This window comes from Ranitomeya imitator, chromosome 1, assembly GCF_032444005.1.
Source record: "Ranitomeya imitator isolate aRanImi1 chromosome 1, aRanImi1.pri, whole genome shotgun sequence".
In the NCBI taxonomy this organism is placed as follows: Eukaryota; Metazoa; Chordata; class Amphibia; order Anura; family Dendrobatidae; genus Ranitomeya; species Ranitomeya imitator.
Window position 1 is genome coordinate 103,367,218 of NC_091282.1, and position 24,101 is coordinate 103,391,318.

The following is a 24,101-nucleotide window of genomic DNA, read 5'->3' on the forward strand; positions in this document are numbered from 1 at the left end:
TGGTTAGATGCGCTGCTGGGTGCCGGCACCGATTGGTGTGTTTCCCTATAACATTTTAATACCTGCCGACCCCCCTAATTTTGCCACAAAAAACTGGGAAAACTTATTGACTCGAGTATAAGCCTAGGGTGGAAAATGCAGCAGCTACCGGTGAATTTCAAAAATAAAAATAGATGCTCCATACCGTTCATTATTGCCCCATAGATGCTCCATATACAACTGTGCTATATAGAATGCTCTGCACCGTTGATTATGGCCCCATAAATGCTCCTTATAATGTTGTGCCATATATGCTCTGCACTAGGGTTGAGCGAAACGGGTCGAACATTTTCAAAAGTCGCCGACTTTTGGCTAAGTCGGGGTTTCATGAAACCCGATCCGACCCCTGTGCGGGGTCGGCCATGCGGTACGCGACTTTCGCGCCAAAGTCGCGTTTCAATGACGCGAAAAGCGCCATTTCTCAGCCAATGAAGGTAAACGCAGAGTGTGGGCAGCGTGATGACATAGGTCCTGGTCCCCACCATCTTAGAGAAGGGCATTGCAGTGATTGGCTTGCTGTCTGCGACGTCACAGGGGCTATAAAGAGGCGTTCCCGCCGACCGCCATCTTACTGCTGCTGATCTGAGCTTAGGGAGAGGTTGCTGCCGCTTTGTCAGAAGCAGGGATAGCATTAGGCAGGGTCCATTAACCACAAAACCGCTTGTGCTGCAGCGATTTGCACTGTCCAACACCACCCTCGGTGTGCAGGGACAGTGGAATTTTTTTTTTTTTTTTTTTTCCCCTCAGCGCTGTAGCTCATTGGGCTGCCCTAGAAGGCTCCCTGATAGCTGCATTGCTGTGTGTACGCCGCTGTGCAAACCAACTGCTTTTTTCAAAGCACAAATCCTCTTGTTCCTTCCTTTCTGCACAGCTATCTTTTTTGTTTGTCCACACTTTTTATTTCATTTGTGCATCAGTCCACTCCTTATTGCTGCCTGCCATACCTGGCTGAGATTACTGCAGGCAGGGAGATAGTAGCTGCCTGCCATACCTGGCTGAGATTACTGCAGGCAGGGAGATAGTAATTGTAGGACATTCCCTGTTTTTTTTTTTTTTTTTTTTTTTGGTGGGAGATTAAGATTGGCAATTTGGCATTTCTGCTAGAGTGCCATCCCTGTGTGTGCCATCTCTCTCACATAGTGGGCCATAGAAAGCCTTTTCATTTTTCTGTATTTTTTTTTGTGGGGTGTATAAATTCTCCCTGATAAAAATACAGTGGGAGATTAATATTGGCCTTTGGGCTTGTGTGCCAGTCCTGAGTGTGCCATCTCTCTCACAAATAGTGGGCCATAGAAAGCCTATTTTATTTTTTTTTGGGTTTTATAAATTCTCCCTGAAAAAAAGGGAGATTAATATTGGCCTCTGGGCTTCTGTGCCAGTCCTGAGCGTGCCATCTGTGCCAGTCCTGAGCGTCCCATCTCTCTCACAAATAGTGGGCCATAGAAAGCCTATTTAATTTTTTTTTTGGGTTTTATAAATTCTCCCTGAAAAAAAGGGAGATTAATATTGGCCTCTGGGCTTCTGTGCCAGTCCTGAGCGTGCCATCTGTGCCAGTCCTGAGCGTCCCATCTCTCTCACAAATAGTGGGCCATAGAAAGCCTATTTAATTTTTTTTTTGGTTTTATAAATTTTCCCTGAAAAAAGGGAGATTAATATTGGCCTCTGGGCTTGTGTGCCAGTTGTGAGCGTGCCATCTGTGCCAGTCCTGAGCGTGCCATCTCTCTCACAAATAGTGGGCCATAGAAAGCCTATTTAATTTTTTTTTTGGTTTTATAAATTTTCCCTGAAAAAAGGGAGATTAATATTGGCCTCTGGGCTTGTGTGCCAGTTGTGAGCGTGCCATCTGTGCCAGTCCTGAGCGTGCCATCTCTCTCACAAATAGTGGGCCATAGAAAGCCTATTTAATTTTTTTTTTGGTTTTATAAATTTTCCCTGAAAAAAGGGAGATTAATATTGGCCTCTGGGCTTGTGTGCCAGTTGTGAGCGTGCCATCTGTGCCAGTCCTGAGCGTGCCATCTCTCTCACAAATAGTGGGCCATAGAAAGCCTATTTAAATATTTTTTTGGTTTTATAAATTCTCCCAGAAAAAAAGGGAGATTAATATTGGCCTCTGGGCTTCTGTGCCAGTCCTGAGCGTGCCATCTGTGCCAGTCCTGAGCGTCCCATCTCTCTCACAAATAGTGGGCCATAGAAAGCCTATTTTATTTTTTTTTTGGGTTTCAGAAATTCTCCCTGGAAAAAAAAAGGGAGATTAATATTGCCCTTTGGGCTTGTGTGCCAGTACTAAGCGTTCCATCTCTCTCTCTCTCTCAGTCAGTGGGCCATAGAACGCATATTTTTGGTTTTATTTGTTTTCTAAATTCTCCCTGAAAAAATCATTTTATTTTATTTGGTTTCTAAATTCTTCCTGATAAAATCATATTTTTTTTATTATTTTTATTTCTAAAGTCTCCCTGAAAAAAAAAAAAAAAAAAAACAACCAAAAAAACAGTGGGAGATTAATATTGGCCTTTCTGCTTGTGTGCCAGTCTTGACTCCTGGGTGTGCCATCTCTCTCTCTCTCTCTCTCTCTCTCTCTCTCTCTCTCTCTCTCTCCAATTGTGGTCCATAGAAAGCCTATATTTTTTTTCCTTGATTTGGGTTCTAAAATCTACCAGAGAAAATAACTACATCAATCATTGGTAGAAAAATATTGGCCTCTGGGTTTGTGTGCCACTCCTGACTCCTGTGTGCGTCATCTCTCAGTCAGTGGGCCATAGAACGCCTATTTTTGGTTTTATTTGTTTTCTAAATTCTCCCTGAAAAAATCATTTTATTTTATTTGGTTTCTAAATTCTTCCTGATAAAATCATATTTTTTTTATTATTTTTTTTTCTAAAGTCTCCCTGAAAAAAAAAAAAAAAAAAAACAACCAAAAAAAACAGTGGGAGATTAATATTGGCCTTTCTGCTTGTGTGCCAGTCTTGACTCCTGGGTGTGCCATCTCTCTCTCTCTCTCTCTCCAATTGTGGTCCATAGAAAGCCTACATTTTTTTTCCTTGATTTGGGTTCCAAAATCTACCAGAGAAAATAACTCCATCAATCATTGGTAGAAAAATATTGGCCTCTGGGCTTGTGTGCCACTCCTGATTCCTGTGTGCGTCATCTCTCACTCAGTGGCCCATAGAAAGCATATAGTTTGTTACATTTGTTTTCTAAATTCTCCCTGCAAAAATCTATTTTTTTTTTTTTGGGGGGTTTCTAAAGTGTTCCTGAAAAAAATAAAAATAAAAAAAAAATAATAGTGTGACATTAATATTAACATTTGTGCTTCAGTGACAGTCCTGCGTGTGGGGCATCTCTCTAATTTGCAGCCACCAAAAAAAGAGTGTGTAACATTGGGCCTGATTTTCGCTGTGGTCTCACCAACCTGTAAAGGGGTAGCTAAATCATACAGAAGTTATAGCTCACCGTGTAAGTTGTGTGACTGCAACAAATAACGTTAGTTTGGTTACGTTTTTAAAACAATGAGGAAGTCTAGTGGAAGAGGTCGTGGCCGGGGGCGTTCATTGTCAGCTGGTAATGAGGGTAGTGGTAGTGGTGGAGCATCAGGTGGTCGTGGGGGAAAAAATATTGCACCTAAGTCTGGAGCTGTGGAGCCAGGTTCGTCGTCCGGCTACACAAGGCCTCGAACGCTCCCTTTTCTGGGATTAGGAAAACCGCTTTTAAAGCCGGAGCAGCAAGAGCAAGTTTTGGCTTATCTTGCTGACTCAGCCTCTAGCTCTTTTGCCTCATCTCGTGAAACTGGTAAAAGTAAAAGCAGCGCGTCGTTAGTGGATGTTCACGGTCAGGGACAAGTCACTTCCTTGTCCTCTTCAGCAAAAACAACAACAGAGAAGAATGCAGCAGGCGACACAACGGGTTACTCCATGGAGCTCTTTACACATACCGTCCCTGGCTTAGAAAGTGAAGCAGTTAACAGTCCATGCCCATTACAAATTGAATCTGACATGGAGTGCACTGACGCACAGCCACAGCCAGACTACTATGCTGGTCCTTTGACTCAGACCACAACATTGCCCTCGCAGGGTGCTGATCAAGAATCAGACCCTGATGAGACTATGTTGCCCCATCACGAACGCTATACCACCGAACGACACGGTGACACAGACGAAGTTGCGCAGGAGGTACAAGAAGAGTTATTAGATGACCCAGTTCTTGACCCCGATTGGCAGCCATTGGGGGAACAGGGTGCAGGCGGCAGCAGTTCTGAAGCAGAGGAGGAGGAGGGGCCGCAGCAGGCATCAACATCGCCACAGGTTCCATCTGCCGGGCCCGTATCTTGCCCAAAACGCGTGGCAAAGCCAAAACCTGGTGGAGGACAGCGTGGCCATCCGGTTAAAGCTCAGTCTGCAATGCCTGAAAAGGTATCCGATGCTAGAAAGAGTGCAGTCTGGCATTTTTTTAAACAACATCCAATTGATCAGCGCAAAGTCATCTGTCAAAAATGTTCTACTTCCTTAAGCAGAGGTCAGAATCTGAAAAGTCTCAATACTAGTTGCATGCATAGACATTTAACCACCATGCATTTGAAAGCTTGGACTAACTACCAAACGTCCCTTAAGGTTGTTGCACCCTCGGCCAATGAAGCTAGTCATCAACGCAACATCCCTTCCGGCAGTGTAGGACCACCATTTAGCGCACCACCTGCTGTATCTGTGCAGGTATCTTTGCCAGGCCAAAGCAGTCAGGGTCAGGGAATCACCAGTTTCGTAGTAGGAAACACTGCATCTAGGGCACCGGCGGCAACAATACCATCTCCCACCGTCTCTCAGTCTGCCATGTCCACCGGCACCCCCGCTAGTTCCACGATCTCCAGCTCTCCAGTCCAGCTCACCCTACATGAGACTATGGTTAGAAAAAGGAAATACTTAGCCTCGCATCCGCGTACACAGGGTTTGAACGCCCACATAGCTAGACTAATCTCGTTAGAGATGATGCCCTACCGGTTAGTTGAAAGCGAAGCTTTCAAAGACCTGATGGACTACGCTGTACCACGCTACGAGCTACCCAGTCGACACTTTTTTTCCAGAAAAGCCATCCCAGCCCTCCACCAGCATGTTAAAGAGCGCATCGTCCATGCACTCAGGCAATCTGTGAGCACAAAGGTGCACCTGACAACAGATGCATGGACCAGTAGGCATGGCCAGGGACGTTACGTGTCCATCACGGCACACTGGGTAAATGTGGTGGATTCAGGGTCCACAGGGGACAGCAAGTTTGGGACAGTTCTGCCTAGCCCACGGTCTAGTAAACAGTTGTCTGTAGCCGTTCGCACCCCCTCCTCCTCCTCCTCCTCGTCCTCCTGCAGAAGCAAGAGCTCGTCCACAGACCGCAGTCGCACAAACACTCCATCCGCACCTGCCACTGTTGCACACCAGGTCTCCCATTATGGGGCAGCTACTGGCATACGTCAGCAGGCTGTATTGGCTATGAAGTGTTTGGGCGACAATAGACACACCGCGGAAGTTCTGTCCGAGTTCTTGCAGCAAGAAACGCAGTCGTGGCTGGGCACTGTAGATCTTGAGGCAGGCAAGGTAGTGAGTGATAACGGAAGGAATTTCATGGCTGCCATCTCCCTTTCCCAACTGAAACACATTCCTTGCCTGGCTCACACCTTAAACCTGGTGGTGCAGTGCTTCCTGAAAAGTTATCCGGGGTTATCCGACCTGCTCCTCAAAGTGCGTGGACTTTGCGCACATATCCGCCGTTCGCCTGTACACTCCAGCCGTATGCAGACCTATCAGCGTTCTTTGAACCTTCCCCAGCATCGCCTAATCATAGACGTTGCAACAAGGTGGAACTCAACACTGCACATGCTTCAGAGACTGTGCGAACAGAGGCGGGCTGTTATGTTTTTGTGGGAGGATACACATACACGGGCAGGCAGTAGGATGGCAGACATGGAGTTGTCAGGTGTGCAGTGGTCGAAGATTCAAGACATGTGTCAAGTCCTTCAGTGTTTTGAGGAATGCACACGGCTGGTTAGTGCAGACAACGCCATAATAAGCATGAGCATCCCCCTAATGCGTCTGCTGATGCAAAGTTTGACGCACATAAAGGATCAGGCGTCTGCACCAGAGGAAGAGGAAAGCCTTGATGACAGTCAGCGATTGTCTGGTCAGGGCAGTGTACATGACGAGGTACCGGGCGAAGAGGAGGTGGAGGATGAGGAGGATGATGGGGATGAGTATATTTTTAATGAGGAAGCTTTCCCGGGGGCACGGGAAATTGGTGGCGTGGCAAGGCCGGGTTCTGGTTTTTTGAGGGACACAAGTGACGTAGATTTGCCTGCAACTGCCCCTCAACCAAGCACAACCGCAGATTTGACAACGGGAACTTTGGCCCACATGGCGGATTATGCCTTGCGTATCCTCAAAAGGGACACACGCATTACAAAAATGATGAACGATGACGATTACTGGTTGGCCTGCCTCCTTGATCCTCGCTATAAAGGCAAATTGCAAAATATTATGCCACATGAGAACTTGGAACTAATATTAGCAACAAAACAATCAACTCTTGTTGACCGTTTGCTTCTGGCATTCCCTGCACACAGCGCCCGTGATCGTTCTCACACGAGCTCCAGGGGCCAGCAGACCAGAGGTGTTAGAGGGGCAGAAATCAGAAGTGGCGTTGGACAGAGGGGTTTTCTGACCAGGTTGTGGAGTGATTTTTCTATGACCGCAGACAGGACAGGTACTGCAGCATCAATTCAAAGTGACAGGAGACAACATTTGTCCAGTATGGTTACAAACTATTTTTCATCCCTTATCGACGTTCTCCCTCAACCGTCATTCCCATTTGATTACTGGGCATCCAAATTAGACACCTGGCCAGAATTGGCAGAATATGCATTGCAGGAGCTTGCTTGCCCGGCAGCTAGTGTCCTATCAGAAAGAGTATTCAGTGCTGCAGGTTCAATACTAACAGAAAAAAGGACTCGTCTGGCTACCCAAAATGTAGATGATCTAACCTTCATTAAAATGAACCACAACTGGATTTCAAAATCTTTTGCCCCACCCTGCCCGGCTGACACCTAGCTTTCCTATGAAAAGGTCTTGCCTGTGGACTATTCTGAATGACTTTTCCAATCTCGTAATTTTCTTCACCTGATTGTCCAGCATACGACATGTTTCCACCTCACGAAATGGCCAAACTCCCCACACGGGGCCGTGCTATCGCCACTTTGCGCTTGGACCCTTGAGAGTGCTGTTTGTCTGAAGAGGTGGGTGTGGCCGCTTTTGGTCGACGGCACTGCCACTGGGTCCCTCATAGTACAATAAAGTGTCTCTGGCGGTGGTGGTGCGCACCCAACGTCAGACACACCGTTGTAATATGAGGGGCCCTGTGCCTGTACCGCCGGCCACAAGACAGTTCCCCCCCCCAGCTCAAACAGTGCTCTACCACTAGCAAAATTATCTCTCACAGCTTCACCAATGTGTAGTCTAGCCGCTGACATCCTTCAATGCCTGGCACTGACAATACCATTGTTTTGACATTTTTGTTATGTTAGGCCTTCGAAGCCTGTCTGCGGTCCCTTCTTTCTACAACTACTACACTGACCAGGCCACTGCTGGCCGTGTTACCCTGGAACCAATTTAAAAGTGCCTACAGTCAGCCCAATTTTGTTATGTTAGGCCTTCGAAGACTGTCTGCCGTCACTCCTTCCACTAGACTTCCACTGACCATACACTGCTGCCCATGTACCCCTGGAACCAATTTAAAGTGCCTACAGCCAGCCCAATTTTGTTATGTTAGGCCTTCGAAGCCTGTCTGCGGTCACTCCTTCCACTAGACTTCCACTGACCAGACCACTGCTGCCCGTGTACCCCTGGAACCAATTTAAAAGTGCCTACAGCCATGTGTTATTATTTTAGGCCTTCGATGCCTGTCTGCGGTCACTCCTTCCACTAGGCCTCCACTGACCACACCACTGCTGTCCGTGTACCCCTGGAACCAATTTAAAATTGCCTACAGCCATGTGTTATTATTTTAGGCCTTCGATGCCTGTCTGCGGTCACTCCTTCCACTAGGCCTCCACTGACCACACCACTGCTGTCCGTGTACCCCTGGAACCAATTTAAAATTGCCTACAGCCATGTGTTATTATTTTAGGCCTTCGATGCCTGTCTGCGGTCACTCCTTCCACTAGACTTCCACTGACCAGACCACTGCTGCCCGTGTACCCCTGGAACCAATTTAAAAGTGCCTACAGCCAGCCCAAGTTTGTTATGTTAGGCCTTCGATGCCTGTCTGCGGTCCATTCTTTCAACTACTACTACACTGACCAGGTCACTGCTGCCCGTGTACCCCTGGAACCAATTTAAAATTGCCTACAGCCATGTGTTATTATTTTAGGCCTTCGATGCCTGTCTGCGGTCACTCCTTCCACTAGGCCTCCACTGACCACACCACTGCTGTCCGTGTACCCCTGGAACCAATTTAAAATTGCCTACAGCCATGTGTTATTATTTTAGGCCTTCGATGCCTGTCTGCGGTCACTCCTTCCACTAGGCCTCCACTGACCACACCACTGCTGTCCGTGTACCCCTGGAACCAATTTAAAATTGCCTACAGCCATGTGTTATTATTTTAGGCCTTCGATGCCTGTCTGCGGTCACTCCTTCCACTAGACTTCCACTGACCAGACCACTGCTGCCCGTGTACCCCTGGAACCAATTTAAAAGTGCCTACAGCCAGCCCAAGTTTGTTATGTTAGGCCTTCGATGCCTGTCTGCGGTCACTCCTTCCACTAGGCCTCCACTGACCACACCACTGCTGCCCGTGTACCCCTGGAACCAATTTAAAATTGCCTACAGCCAGCCCAATTTTTTTATTTTAGGCCTTCGATGCCTGTCTGCGGTCCATTCTTTCAACTACTACTACACTGACCAGGTCACTGCTGCCCGTGTACCCCTGGAACCAATTTAAAATTGCCTACAGCCAGCCCAATTTTTTTATTTTAGGCCTTCGATGCCTGTCTGCGGTCCATTCTTTCAACTACTACTACACTGACCAGGTCACTGCTGCCCGTGTACCCCTGGAACCAATTTAAAATTGCCTACAGCCATGTGTTATTATTTTAGGCCTTCGATGCCTGTCTGCGGTCACTCCTTCCACTAGGCCTCCACTGACCACACCACTGCTGTCCGTGTACCCCTGGAACCAATTTAAAATTGCCTACAGCCATGTGTTATTATTTTAGGCCTTCGATGCCTGTCTGCGGTCCATTCTTTCAACTACTACTACACTGACCAGGGCACTGCTGGCCGTGTACCCCTGGAACCAACATCAGAAAATATAAAAATAAGTATTTTGCTTATAAAAAAGAAAATACTGGTGAGATATCAAATGCAGACATTTTAACATTAAAAACAAACACACAACTCTAATCTGGTACAGTACTAAAAATGGCCACCAGCTACAATTACTTTCTCCTGCAAGTAGTTAACTGAAAGTTTTTTTAAATTGAAAACACACATATGGCATCCACCGAGTGTTGTCCTGTCGCGTCTTCTTTATATTATTGCCGAGAAGATGCAAAATAATGAAAATAATAAAATCATTAATTACCAAAATAATAGAGAAAGTCAACACCACATTGCAAATAAACATTCATTCCAAATAAAGAAGCAGGGCGCGTCCGAGGGTGAGTATATACCTAATAAGAATATAATCACCCTCGGACGCGCAATGCTTATTTCCAACAGCCTTCCTTCCTAAGAATCAGCCCTTCCGTCGTGTAGAGAGACGTTGTGTTACACTCCAAGGTGTTCCCCAGGTTGCCTTTCCTGAGCTTCGATCTTCCGGCTCTCGTTTAGTAGTTCTTGGAAACTACTCTGCATTAGGCCTTCAAATTGGGTATGGGGTGTAGAGAGATGGTGTGTTCCACTCCAAGGTGTTCCCCAGGTTGCCTTTCCTGAGCTTCGATCTTCCGGCTCTCGTTTAGTAGTTGTTGGAAACTACGCTGCATTAGGCCTTCAAATTGGGTATGGGGTGTAGCGAGAGGGTGTGTTACACTCCAAGGTGTTCCCCAGGTTGCCTTTCCTGAGCTTCGATCTTCCGGCTCTCGTTTAGTAGTTCTTGGAAACTACACTGCATTAGGCCTTCAAATTGGGTATGGGGTGTAGAGAGAGGGTGTGTTACACTCCAAGGTGTTCCCCAGGTTGCCTTTCCTGAGCTTCGATATTCCGGCTCTCGTTTAGTAGTTGTCGGAAACTACGCTGCATTAGGCCTACAAATTGGGTATGGGGCGTAGAGAGAGGGTGTGTTACACTCCAAGGTGTTCCCCAGGTTGCCTTTCCTGAGCTTCGATATTCCGGCTCTCGTTTAGTAGTTGTCGGAAACTACGCTGCATTAGGCCTACAAATTGGGTATGGGGTGTAGAGAGAGGGTGTGTTACACTCCAAGGTGTTCCCCAGGTTGCCTTTCCTGAGCTTCGATCTTCATGCTCTCGTTTAGTAGTTGTCGGAAACTACGCTGCATTAGGCCTACAAATTGGGTATGGGGTGTAGAGAGAGGGTTTGTTACACTCCAAGGTGTTCCCCAGGTTGCCTTTCCTGAGCTTCGATCTTCCGGCTCTCGTTTAGTAGTTGTTGGAAACTACGCTGCATTAGGCCTTCAAATTGGGTATGGGGTGTAGCGAGAGGGTGTGTTACACTCCAAGGTGTTCCCCAGGTTGCCTTTCCTGAGCTTCGATCTTCCGGCTCTCGTTTAGTAGTTGTTGGAAACTACGCTGCATTAGGCCTTCAAATTGGGTATGGGGTGTAGCGAGAGGGTGTGTTACACTCCAAGGTGTTCCCCAGGTTGCCTTTCCTGAGCTTCGATCTTCCGGCTCTCGTTTAGTAGTTCTTGGAAACTACACTGCATTAGGCCTTCAAATTGGGTATGGGGTGTAGAGAGAGGGTGTGTTACACTCCAAGGTGTTCCCCAGGTTGCCTTTCCTGAGCTTCGATATTCCGGCTCTCGTTTAGTAGTTGTCGGAAACTACGCTGCATTAGGCCTACAAATTGGGTATGGGGCGTAGAGAGAGGGTGTGTTACACTCCAAGGTGTTCCCCAGGTTGCCTTTCCTGAGCTTCGATATTCCGGCTCTCGTTTAGTAGTTGTCGGAAACTACGCTGCATTAGGCCTACAAATTGGGTATGGGGCGTAGAGAGAGGGTGTGTTACACTCCAAGGTGTTCCCCAGGTTGCCTTTCCTGAGCTTCGATATTCCGGCTCTCGTTTAGTAGTTGTCGGAAACTACGCTGCATTAGGCCTACAAATTGGGTATGGGGTGTAGAGAGAGGGTGTGTTACACTCCAAGGTGTTCCCCAGGTTGCCTTTCCTGAGCTTCGATCTTCATGCTCTCGTTTAGTAGTTGTCGGAAACTACGCTGCATTAGGCCTACAAATTGGGTATGGGGTGTAGAGAGAGGGTTTGTTACACTCCAAGGTGTTCCCCAGGTTGCCTTTCCTGAGCTTCGATCTTCCGGCTCTCGTTTAGTAGTTGTTGGAAACTACGCTGCATTAGGCCTTCAAATTGGGTATGGGGTGTAGCGAGAGGGTGTGTTACACTCCAAGGTGTTCCCCAGGTTGCCTTTCCTGAGCTTCGATCTTCCGGCTCTCGTTTAGTAGTTGTTGGAAACTACGCTGCATTAGGCCTTCAAATTGGGTATGGGGTGTAGCGAGAGGGTGTGTTACACTCCAAGGTGTTCCCCAGGTTGCCTTTCCTGAGCTTCGATCTTCCGGCTCTCGTTTAGTAGTTGTTGGAAACTACGCTGCATTAGGCCTTCAAATTGGGTATGGGGTGTAGCGAGAGGGTGTGTTACACTCCAAGGTGTTCCCCAGGTTGCCTTTCCTGAGCTTCGATCTTCCGGCTCTCGTTTAGTAGTTGTTGGAAACTACGCTGCATTAGGCCTTCAAATTGGGTATGGGGTGTAGCGAGAGGGTGTGTTACACTCCAAGGTGTTCCCCAGGTTGCCTTTCCTGAGCTTCGATCTTCCGGCTCTCGTTTAGTAGTTCTTGGAAACTACACTGCATTAGGCCTTCAAATTGGGTATGGGGTGTAGAGAGAGGGTGTGTTACACTCTAAGGTGTTCCCCAGGTTTCCTTGCCATTGCTTCGGTCTTCCGACTCTCGTTTAGTAGTTGTAGAAAAGTACACTGCATTAGGCCATACAAAATGGGTATGGGGTGGAGAGAGATGGTGTGTTACACTCCAAGGTGTTCCCCAGGTTGCCTTTCCTGAGCTTCTATCTTCAGGCTCTCATTAAATTGTGGTTAAATGGAACAACTGCATTTGGCGTACTAGTTGGTTTGGGGCCTACTATCGGTGTCTGCCACTCCTTGCTGTTCTCCTCCACTGAACAAAGCTGTGCCGCCTGTTTACTACGGTTGCCAATTTTGAACTGCATTTCGACTACTTACTGATTTGGCCCTACTCTCTGTGTCAGCCTCTCATTCCAGTTGTCCTCCACTGCAATGCCCCCTGGTTATTCCTGTGTTACCAATTTTGAACTGCATTTAGCCCACTTTCTTCTTTGGGCCTATATCTGTGTTTCCACTTCATCGTGCCCATTGCCCAGCCAGTGATAGATGAGTCTGCTGGTACATTGACCCATAACGCAACATTCCCCGTGCACGCTACACAACAACATTGTGACCCTGCTGAAAGTCAGGTTGCTCTTCCCGCATACCATACCACCTTACACGGGGACAAAGAGGAAGGTGCAGATGAAAGTGCAGGTTCCTTCATCAGGTGGGGGGAGGAATACTAGTTGGCGACGTCACTGGCACAGGGCCTCTCATAGTACGCAAAAGTGTTGCTGCCGGTGGGAGGCGCCCCCGCCGTGCAAACACACCGCTGTACTTTGAGGGGCCCTGTGCCAGTGCCAATGCCAACGAGTGGGCCCCCCCTGCTTGCTCAGGTTCACAGCACTTGCAAAGTTGAAATACTTACCTCTCCCTGCTCCACTGCCGTGACGTGGTCCAGATTTCCTGGGCCCACTAATTACTTGAACCAGCCCTACCCCCCACAACTTTAGCCAAATGACCCCCAATTTCAAATGCCTTCCAATTATTATAAGGTAAATTACGCTTGACAAGCTTCATTAAGAAGAATGGATGGTTTTGACATTAAAATGGCCACTCTAGGTGTTTTCCTGGCCCCCACTCACTGCCGACTATGCTGCCCCATTGACTTGCATTGGGTTTCGTGTTTCGGTCGATCCCGACTTTACGTCATAATCGGCCGATTTCACTCGACCCGACTTTGGACATAGTCGGGTTTCGCAAAACCCGGCTCGACTCTAAAAAGGTCAAGGTCGCTCAACTCTACTCTGCACCTTTGATTATGGCCCCATAGATGCTCCTTATAATGTTGTGCCATATATGCTCTGCACCTTTGATTATGGCCCCATAAATGCTCCTTATAATGTTGTGCCCCATATATGCTCTGCACCTTTGATTATGGCCCCATAAATGCTCCTTAGAATGCTGTGCCCCATATATGCTCTGCACCTTTGATTATGGCCCCATAGGTGCTCCTTAGAATGCTGTGCCATATATGCTCTGCACCTTTGATTATGGCCCCATAGGTGCTCCTTAGAATGCTGTGCCCCATATATGCTCTGCACCTTTGATTATGGCCCCATAGGTGCTCCTTAGAATGCTGCCCCATATATGCTCTGCACCTTTATGGCCCCATAGGTGCTCCTTAGAATGCTGTGCCCCATATATGCTCTGCACCTTTATGGCCCCATAGGTGCTCCTTATAATGCTGTGCCCCTTATATGCTCTGCACCTTTATGGCCCCATAGGTGCTCCTTAGAATGCTGCTGGTGCTGCCATAAAAAAAAAAAAAATCACATACTCACCTCTCTTCTCAGGACGCCGGCGCTTTCAATAATTACCTGCTCCTCGTGCGGCTCCGTCTCCAGCACTGACGCTCAGCAGAGGGCGCGCACTGACTACGTCACAGCGCCCTCTAACCTGAGCGTCACTGCTAGAGGACACTGCAGACGGAGCCGGAGCGAGGAGCAGGTAATTATAGCGCTGCGCTCCCCTTACCTGTTGCGGCGCGGTCCCTGCAGTCCCTGGCTTCTCCGGCGCTGCAGCTTCTTCCTGTAATTGAGCGGTCACATGGCACCGATCATTTACAGCAATGAATATGCGGCTCCTCCCCTATGGGGGTGGAGCCGCCTATTCATTTCTGTAATGAGCGGTGCCATGTGACCGCTCAGTACAGGAAGAATCTGCAGCGCCGGAGAAGCCAGGGACTGCAGGGATCGCGCCGCAGCAGGTAAGTATGATTACACGGCCCCCGCTCTCCCTCCCCTGCTGACACCCGGGTATTTGACTCGAGTATAAGCCGAGAGGGGGACTTTCAGCCCAAAAAAATGGGCTGAAAATCTCGGCTTATACTCGAGTATATACGGTAATTAATATCCACTTAATATGCCTTAATGTTATCTCTTCCTTATATTGTATACCAACTGAGACAAAACCGAAAAATAGATATATATATATATACACATATACGGATACTACAACTCTAATATAGTAATATCACTACAGTATACAGTAATGTCACAACAAAATCACACAGTAAAAACCCACAATTAACTGCCTGAATTACCTAAATCACACATGCAATATCAGCCCTCCCACCTACGCCACAGCTATCCCTAAGGCCCAATAAGCAGAGTATACTCAGCCATGTGTGTCCATCATCATCCCAGGAAGCAAGCAAGGCAAGAGAGACCCAGCCACATGGTGTTGTCCCTTTTATGTGTCCAGCCCCAAGTGTGGGGATGAGGTCACGAGTCTATTGTCCACTAAGATACACCCCTTCAATAATCTGATTAACAAGCTCATGGAGCAGGCTGGAGGAGGGGCTTCGCTCCATGTGGCATACATGTGGAGGAATTATACAGTACAGACCAAAAGTTTGGACACACCTTCTCATTTAAAGATTTTTCTGTATTTTCGTGACTATGAAAATTGCACATTCACACTGAAGGCATCAAAACTATGAATAAACACATGTGGAATTATATACTTAACAAAAAAGTGTAAAACAACTGAAATTATGTCTTATATTCTAGGTTCTTCAAAGTAGCCACCTTTTGCTTTGATGACTGCTTTGCACACTCTTGGCATTCTCTTGATGAGCTTCAAGAGGTAGTCACCGGGAATGGTCTTCCAACAATCTTGAAGGAGTTCCCAGAGATGCTTAGCACTTGTTGGCCCTTTTGCCTTCACTCTGTGGTCCAGCTCACCCCAAACCATCTCGATTGGGTTCAGGTCTGGTGACTGTGGAGGCCAGGTCATCTGGCGTAGCACCCCATCACTCTCCTTCTTGGTGAAATAGCCCTTACACAGCCTGGAGGTGTGTTTGGGGTCATTGTCCTGTTGAAAAATAAATGATGGTCCAACTAAACGCAAACCGGATGGAATAGCATACCGCTGCCAGATGCTGTGGTAGTCATGCTTGTTCAGTATGCCTTCAATTTTGAATAAATCCCCAACAGAAAAGCACCCCACCACATCACATCTCCTCCTCCATGCTTCATGGTGGGAACCAGGCACGTAGAGTCCATCCGTTCACCTTTTCTGCGTCGCACAAGGACACGGTGGTTGGAACCAAAGATCTCAAATTTGGCCTCATCAGACCAAAGCACAGATTTCCACTGGTCTAATGTTCATTCCTTGTGCTCTTTAGCCCAAACAAGTCTCTTCTGCTTGTTGCCTGTCCTTAGCAGTGGTTTACTAGAAGCTATTTTACCACGAAGGCCTGCTGCACAAAGTCTCCTCTTAACAGTTGTTGTAGAGATGTGTCTGCTGCTAGATCTCTGTGACATTGACCTGGTCTCTAATCTAAGCTGCTGTTAACCTGCGGTTTCTGAGGCTGGTGACTCGGATAAACTTATCCTCAGAAGCAGAGGTGACTCTTAGTCTTCCTTTCCTGGGGCGGTCCTCATGTGAGCCAGTTTCTTTGTAGCTCTTGATGGTTTTTGAAACTGCACTTGAGGGCACTTTCAAAGTTTTCCCAATTTTTCAGACTGACTGACCTTCATTTCTTAAAGTAATGATGGTCACTCATTTTTCTTTACTTAGCTGCTTTTTTCTTGCCCTTCTAACAGTCTATTCAGTAGGACTATCAGCTGTGTATCCACCAGACTTCTGCACAACACAACTGATGGTCCCAACCCCATTCATAAGGCAATAAATCCCACTTATTAAACCTGACAGAGCACACCTGTGAAGTGAAAACCATTCCCGGTGACTACCTCTTGAAGCTCATCAAGACAATGCCAAGAGTGTGCAAAGCAGTCAACAAAGCAAAGGGTGGCTACTTTGAAGACCCTAGAATATAAGAACACAATTTCAGTTGTTTCACACTTTTTTGTTAAGTATATAATTCCACATGTGTTAATTCATAGTTTTGATGCCTTCAGTTTGAATGTACAATTTCATAGTCATGAAAATACAGAAAAATCTTTAAATGAGGTGTGTCCAAACCTTTGGTCTGTACTGTATATAAATGTGTATATACACAAAACATGCACTACACACATCTCTTTATAAATATATACATTTTGGGGCACTTCCCTTCTACATCCCCATTCCAGGAGCATTTGCAACTATGCTCATACAACACAGAGCATTGTTTAATATAAGTATATATATATATATATATATATATATATATATATATATATACACACACCGGTATTCCTTATTCATCCCAGGGTTTCCCCGAGACATACCGAACCGTTCGGTACTGCAGAATCCTCTCTGTCCAGCATGACTATTCTTAGAGTCCCCTCGTCTGTTTTGCAACAGACATAAGGGCTTCAGCCCATGTAGATAGCTGCCACATTTTCGGAGCGACCTGCATCTTTATCCTGCTGTAATTCTTTAGCTGTAACTTTCTGACCCACTGGCACTGAACGGCTGGGCCTGTTTCTCCAAATGTTGTGGTGCTGCTGCACTGTCCCGGGCTCTTAAGCCCTTAGGGACGCCTGGGGCTCCCTGGCCCCTCTGTGCCAGCTCCCTGTCTTCACTGAACTCAAACCAGGAAATACTCCTGTCTTACCCAAAGCTAGTTCCTCCCATGTTAACTAAGTTCACTAATGTACCCCCATCTAGTGTCCATCCTGGGGTACTGCACTTACCCTTTCCTACAGTACTACTCTTTCCCTATCACAAAGTAATCCACATTATACACAAAGTGGCATCAACATAGCAGCACACATGAACATAACAGTAATTATAAAACATCCATATGTTTAAATGAAAACCGGGTCGTTCTTAAAGGGGTGGGGCGAGCACCAGTCCTTAGAGCCCCTTTCACAATTTGCAAGTGATCTCTACAATACGGCTGTCTATTTGGTGTTTATTTTTTACACCAAAAATAAAACCTCTATAATTACATCAAGACGCACAAATGTTTTTTGATACCATGCAGCCCTAGAATTGGATACCAACAGGAAATCTGTCCAATATATACTGTATGTAGTAACCAAAAGATGCAACAAATTTCCACGTAGACCTATCAGTTGTGTGTGTATCCAGCCTTTAGCTGTAATAGTCCTTCTTTTAGTGCTGTTCTATTACATCGAGTGCATTGTTGTTTAAAATTGCCTTGTGTCAGGTTTTCTCGTTGAAATGACTGTTTATGAAATGGCTTGTTGGCGGATAAAAGGACGTTTTTTTCCTTACAGTCCTATTCATTGAGCAGACTGGGTCACGGTTCCCTTATTTATGCCTGAACTGACAAAAAACTTGCTCATTCTTTCCATTGTTCGCTGTAAAATGGGCAATTCCTGCCTACGCAGCCGTCTCATACTGCCTGCCACTGATCTGATTCCCGCAAGAGTCTGAAAGAACGGCTCTTTTCTACTGATACTAGAAAGCAAATCACGTGTTTCCCCTTTATTTCTCCTGATTGACATTGAACCATCTAACTTTCTCATAATATTGCATGAATGACAAACTTAATTAGATGTAATCAGAACAATGTCGTTTCTATTGTGAGTGCCAATTAGTTATATAAATTATATTAATTATGTTCTTTTTGTAGAAATCCCACAAATCAGACGAGCCAACCCTTTCATCGTATTCCAGCTTAGCCGAGCTATGGCCACCTCTCTCTGTTTCTTAGCCCTTCTTGTTTCATATCTCAAGAACCACCAATCCATCTCTAATTAGGTTTAAAGTCAAAACTTCTCAAAGAATACAAAAGAAAATTAGAAAAATAAAGACTTTTGGGATTAGACTGCCTAACATGCTTATCTTTAAAGTGCCTAATTATATGATGCGGCTGTGATGGGGACTTGTCGTTTTCAGTACTGCTTTATTGAACTACATCTAAAAGATTATTTTTCCCTTTTTTAACACTTCTAGGAACTTTTGGATCAATCTGTATATCAGAAGACCTGTAATATATGGCACCTGGAGGCTGACGCAAGCCCCGACTGGATAAAAAATGAGATAGAAAAGGTAGTGTGTGTATATTTGCTTTATTATTCTTAGGGCTCATGCAAAAAGATTGTATTTCAGTTCAGAATCTCCGAGCTATACAAAGCTATAATACAGCATACATAATAATAATATTTTTTATTTCTATAATGCCTTATCTAAGCACTTTTGCTAGTCAATAATAGTAAGATTAGTGAAGTGAGATGATACACTAGTGAATTAAACAGATTTTCTGGGGTAGTGCATTCCGACAGCACGAGAGAAGTCCTAGAGACAAAAGTGTGAGGTTCGGATACAGAGAAGGTTATGGGCCCCTCTGTTTGTCTCTGACTCTATGACACTGTCTTCTCTTTTTTTTTTGGTGCCATTTTCTGCCAATTGCCATATGACATTCTTCACCAAAAGCATTGCTTGCCAGGAAACAATATCTCTATAATACAACACCCTACCTGTGTATTACACTGCAGCATATTGTGGAACTTTGTGTGCTTTTAGTACCTGGCTCTGACAAAGCCTCACACTGATTTTAGACATGACAAAACTGAAAAAAAAGCATGCATTAGGCTGCTGGAGACCACAGACCCATGTGAATGTGCCCCTGATAAGCCAAAGAACAAGTTAAAATCTTCTGTTGATTAGATCAGATACATTGTCATTTATGGCATTACATCTCCACACGTATGAAGTGGATGTGCTGCCAAAATAGTGTTCAAGGACCAAATGATCGCATTAACGATATTCAGTCCCTAAAAAGCTCAAATCGATCCATGTGAAAGCGCCTTAAATGATTGCTGTTTGACTACTTATATCATTAATATCTGCTGAGTTCATAATAAAACAAGGCTAGATTGAGTGAAATTAAATATCCCCCCATGAATATAAACATTTTTTATTTAAAAATAATTTTAAAAAAATGTGGTGGTGCACCATCTTGGGTGTCAAGTCGAAGCATTCCTACATGAACAGTTTCCTGGAAAGTGGATTGGTCGTCGTGGGCCAGTTGAATGGCCACCAAGGTCTCATGATCTGACCCCCTTAGCCTTTTATCTTTGGGGTCATCTGAAGGCAATTGTCTACGCTGTGAAGATATGAGATGTGCAGTATCTGAAACAACAGATACTGGAAGCCTGTGCTAGCATTTCTTCTGCGGTGTTGCTATCAGTTTGTCAAGAGTGAGAGAAGAGTTGCATTCACAATCCAACACAATGGGCAGCACGTTGAACACATTTTATAAATGGTCATAAACTTGTAAATAACTCATGAAAGAATAAAGTTACGTTAAAACCAAGCACACCATTGCTTTTCCTGTGAAATTATCAATAAGTTTGATGTGTCACATGACCCTCTTCCCATTGGAAAAAATAAAGTTGGATCCAAAATGGCCGACTTCAAAATGGCCACCATGGTCACCACTCACCACCCATCTTGAAAAGTTTTCCCCCTCCCATATACTAATTTGGCACAAACAAGAAGTTGATATCACCAACCATTCCCATTTTATTGAGGTGTATCCATTTAAATGGCCCACCCTGTACATATACAAGTATAGAAAAGGAGGTCTGTTCAAGTATAAGTATAACCATGCACAGGAAGGTACCTGATAATAAGAAAAAATGCCTCCTAAAACTATAACAGACACATAGTCCAAGAAAAAACCCACTAATAATAATAACTAGTAACACCAAGTGACATACTCAGCTGCTGTATGGAGTCATCATCCCCATGCCTAAATGTGCGTTTCGCCATGCTTCTTCAGGGGGTGTAATTGATTCATAATAAAATAGAAATCAAATACACCTCCCATCTCCTTAATCTAGAGTTACTGTATATGTTTTAATTTAACCAGTTCAAAACTCTCCATTTTTCCCCATTCATGACCCATGGTACTCATGGGTTGTTATGTACATGCTGCTTTGAGAGCGCTAACATTTTTTCTCATTCAGATATTCAAATACCATAATTTTTGCCTCTTTGCAAGATATCTTAGAGAAATATGCTTCTTTCTCTTCTTTGATCCACTTCTTCTCCTCTCCTCTGCCACTAAATGTGTAATTTACTTAGAAGTACAACTAGAAATCTACACAGAGGAGAAGGGGAAGTGGAGGAGAAAGCAGCCACAGAGAGTGAGAAAGAGGTAGAGACACACACAGACACTGATCCATTCTAGGAAGTGTTTCATTTCACTCCTAGAGCTGAATTCACAGTTAAAGGGACACTGTCACCTGAATTTGGAGGGAGCAATCTTCAGCCATGGAGGCGGGGTTTTTGGTTTTTTGATTCACCCTTTCCTTACCCGCTGGCTGCATGCTGGCTGCAATATTGGATTGAAGTTCATTCTCTGTCCTCCATAGTTCACGCCTGCCCAAGGCAAGATTGCACCTTGTGCAGGCATGTACTACAGAGGACAGAGAATGAACTTCAATCCAATATTGCAGCCAACATGCAGCCAGCGGGTAAGGAAAGGGTGAATCAAAAAACCAAAAACCCCGCCTCCATGGCTGAAGATTGCTCCCTCCAAATTCAGGTGACAGTGTCCCTTTAAGGTTCTATCCTCCATTATGCCCCCATTATGCTGCAGTGTGTGTTATAAGGAGATGGGGGGAGGGACAGGATTTCCTCTTATCTGTGCATAGCAGCTGGTTTAAATGGACCCTTTCTAGGGGAAAACTGGTGAAAAATGCAAGATGCAAGTCATATAATAGCCAGAAATAGGTACATATTAGACAGCCATTCTGACAACTCACATAAAATGACAGTTACTCTTTATTAATGCATATTGTCGCTGTTTTATCTTTAAAGGGGTTATCCACTATTTGGACAACCCCTTCTGAATTTGTGTGTTTCACCCCCTGTAAAATATTATCACTTATACTCATCTCCGCTGCCGTTCCAGTGGTGTTGGCACCGGCTCTCTCAGTGCTCTCGTGGCATTATGTCATGCCATCTCTGAGTCCTTCCTTCGGACTAATTTACAGATCCAGACATCTGGAGGAAATGAGAGCTGCTGCTCCCTCACTTCCTCCGGATGCCATAGGAAAGGAGAATGAAACCACCACTGATTGGCCACAGGGATAGCGTGACACAAATATGTCAGGCGTGTCCTGGGAGAACCAATGCCAAAACCAAGGGAACAGCATCGGAAGTGGGTATAAGTGTTATTATTTCACTGGGGGGAAATGTAGTGATTCAGAAGAGGTTGTCTGAGTAGTTGACAACTCCTTTAAAATGCTCACCATTAATGCTGTTCTTCTTACACATAGGCCCAGGGTTAATTTATGGACCGATACAGAACCATGGCCTATGTAGACATGTTGAAGGATATTGTCCGTTTTGGTCATATACTTAGCATATTACACATGGAAGGTTATTATCTTGTTGTAGGACATGGCCTCTAGTAACATTGTGATTTTTTTTCTAGCAGCATCTACTGTATGTGGTTAAGTTTTTCTCTTGAAACTCATTGAAAGTGTGCTGTTTGCTGACCAGCTTACATTTCACATAAAGCACATCAGGAAAGAGTATTCTTTTGTAGAAAAACAAAGCATTAATGTGGTCTATTATATCGTAGTATGGGATGACCTGCCCAACTTTTCTCTACTTTCAGGAATACTGGACGACGGGTAAGCTGCACTGTCCATACTGCAGAACACGTCTCGGGGCCTTTAACTTTGTTGACAGCACCAAATGCTCCTGTGGCAGGCTCGCAGTCATACGTCTTTGCAAGAGCAAAATTGATGTGGACATTACTGTGAAAAAACCATGCCAGGCTTCATCTTCTTCTAAATGTTTTACACATTTTGACAAGAAATTTAGAAATGGGATGGCGGAACATCAAAGCAGAAATTGGATCATGGGCAGATTTATGACTGTCCCTGGAACATTAGTGGATGCGTTGTGCCTTGAAGTGTCCGATTATGTCAAGCCAAGGTTTAAAAAACCTTACATCACCTTCAGTGTTAAGAATGATAACTCTGCGTTATGGGAACAAAAGGTAAATTTTTGTAGAAATGTGCTCCATAGGAAATCACATAGTCTGGATTTGGACAGTACAGAAAAACTATGCTTCACAAAAGAGACCTTTATTGTAAAGCAAAGACAACCAGGAGTTTCATTATTAAGCTCAGTCAGAGCTGATGATAATACCAATAACAACTCACATATGTTTGACATTTCATTAAGATTTGCAAAGCCGCGGTCAAGAAATGCCGAAACATTTTACAACAGTGCAAGTCCTGGTGTTTCAGGTCTTGAAGAAAACAAAGGACTCTCTTCATCTGAAGTGCCAATGATTCCTGTAGGACCATCAGCCAGTGATGAGGGTGTTGTGACCCAAGCAGAGGTTTCCACTCTGGTAATGGAGCCACCACTCCCGTACTTAACTCCTGCTAATCAACGCTTAAACAAGAGAGAAATGAATAGACTGAAGAACTTGAGAAGAAAGCAAAAAAAGCGAAGGAAGTGGTTACTTGAGCAGAAACAGGTGAGTACGCTCTAATCTTTGAACATACCATATTATTTGTAGCAGATAGAAACTTTGGGAGCTATATTGTTCATATAGTCTTGATCAATCTTTGAGTATTTTGTCTTAAACTTGATCCATATCCTCCAATGTAAAACGAAAAGCAATTCCCAGTGGCCATTTGTTTTACATGGTGGTCATTCAGATAAATGGTTCCCTGTGTAATAGATGGATTACTTGAGCATGTCTGAACGGCAGCCACTCATATATATAAGTTTAAGGGTTATTGCGACAATTAAAAGTTGTCACTTATCAATAAGATAGATGATAAATTGTAAATTATTGGAGGTCAAACTGCTGAGATCCCCCCTCCGAACCCTCCAAAGATGCAGACAATGGAGCTCTGAAATGCCCCATCCAAATGGAGCGGTGGCCGTGCATGGGTGTAACCACTTCATTTATTTTCTAATGGGACTGGAGGAGATAACGGGGTCCAGGACTCAGCTTTTTTCAGCAGTCCCAAAAATAATGAGTAGAGCAGTTCAGAGACCCATAGGATTGATGATATATAGTGTTGAGCATTCCAATACTGAAATATCGGGTATCGACCGATATTCGCTGTATCGGAGTTCCGATACTGAGTTCCGATACTTTTAGAATATTGAATACCAGAATCGGAAGTTCCCATAATGCAATGAGCCAGTTTGATTTTATTCAGCCAATGAGGATCCTAAGAAGTGTGGGCACATCCTGTTAGGCATGTTAGGCATGTTAACTAATGGCATGGCTGTGATTGGCTGCTGAAATGATGTCATGATGCACTATAAAAGCCGCCGCCGCTATTTTGGGTTCACTCTGCTGATAATTTACTTAGGGACAGGACGCTGCTGTTCTGACTCTGAGGGACAGTTTGAGCTAGCGATTTGCTTTATTGTGCTTTACCCAGGATAATTTAGCAACCGCTGTGTGGGAAGCTTTCTTTTGCCTTGCAGCGCTGTTCATGGCTGTCTGCAAGGCCTCTGTGTGTGACTGCAGCTCACGCTGTAGTGTGTTCTGCAGCCACCTCCGGTTGTAGTCCTCTAAGCGTGCGTCACTGC

General features: G+C 45.2%; 1 protein-coding gene across 1 annotated transcript in view; it reads left to right on the top strand.

The window, feature by feature from the left end:
* The window catches only part of RNF180 (ring finger protein 180), a 159,337-nt gene that overhangs the window by 22,152 nt on the left and 113,084 nt on the right, over positions 1-24,101 (top strand). Inside the window, exons 3-4 of the mRNA XM_069749334.1 lie at positions 18,471-18,566; positions 22,150-23,025. Of these exons, the coding sequence (XP_069605435.1) occupies positions 18,471-18,566; positions 22,150-23,025 (972 nt within the window). The remainder of the gene's footprint in view (positions 1-18,470; positions 18,567-22,149; positions 23,026-24,101) is intronic.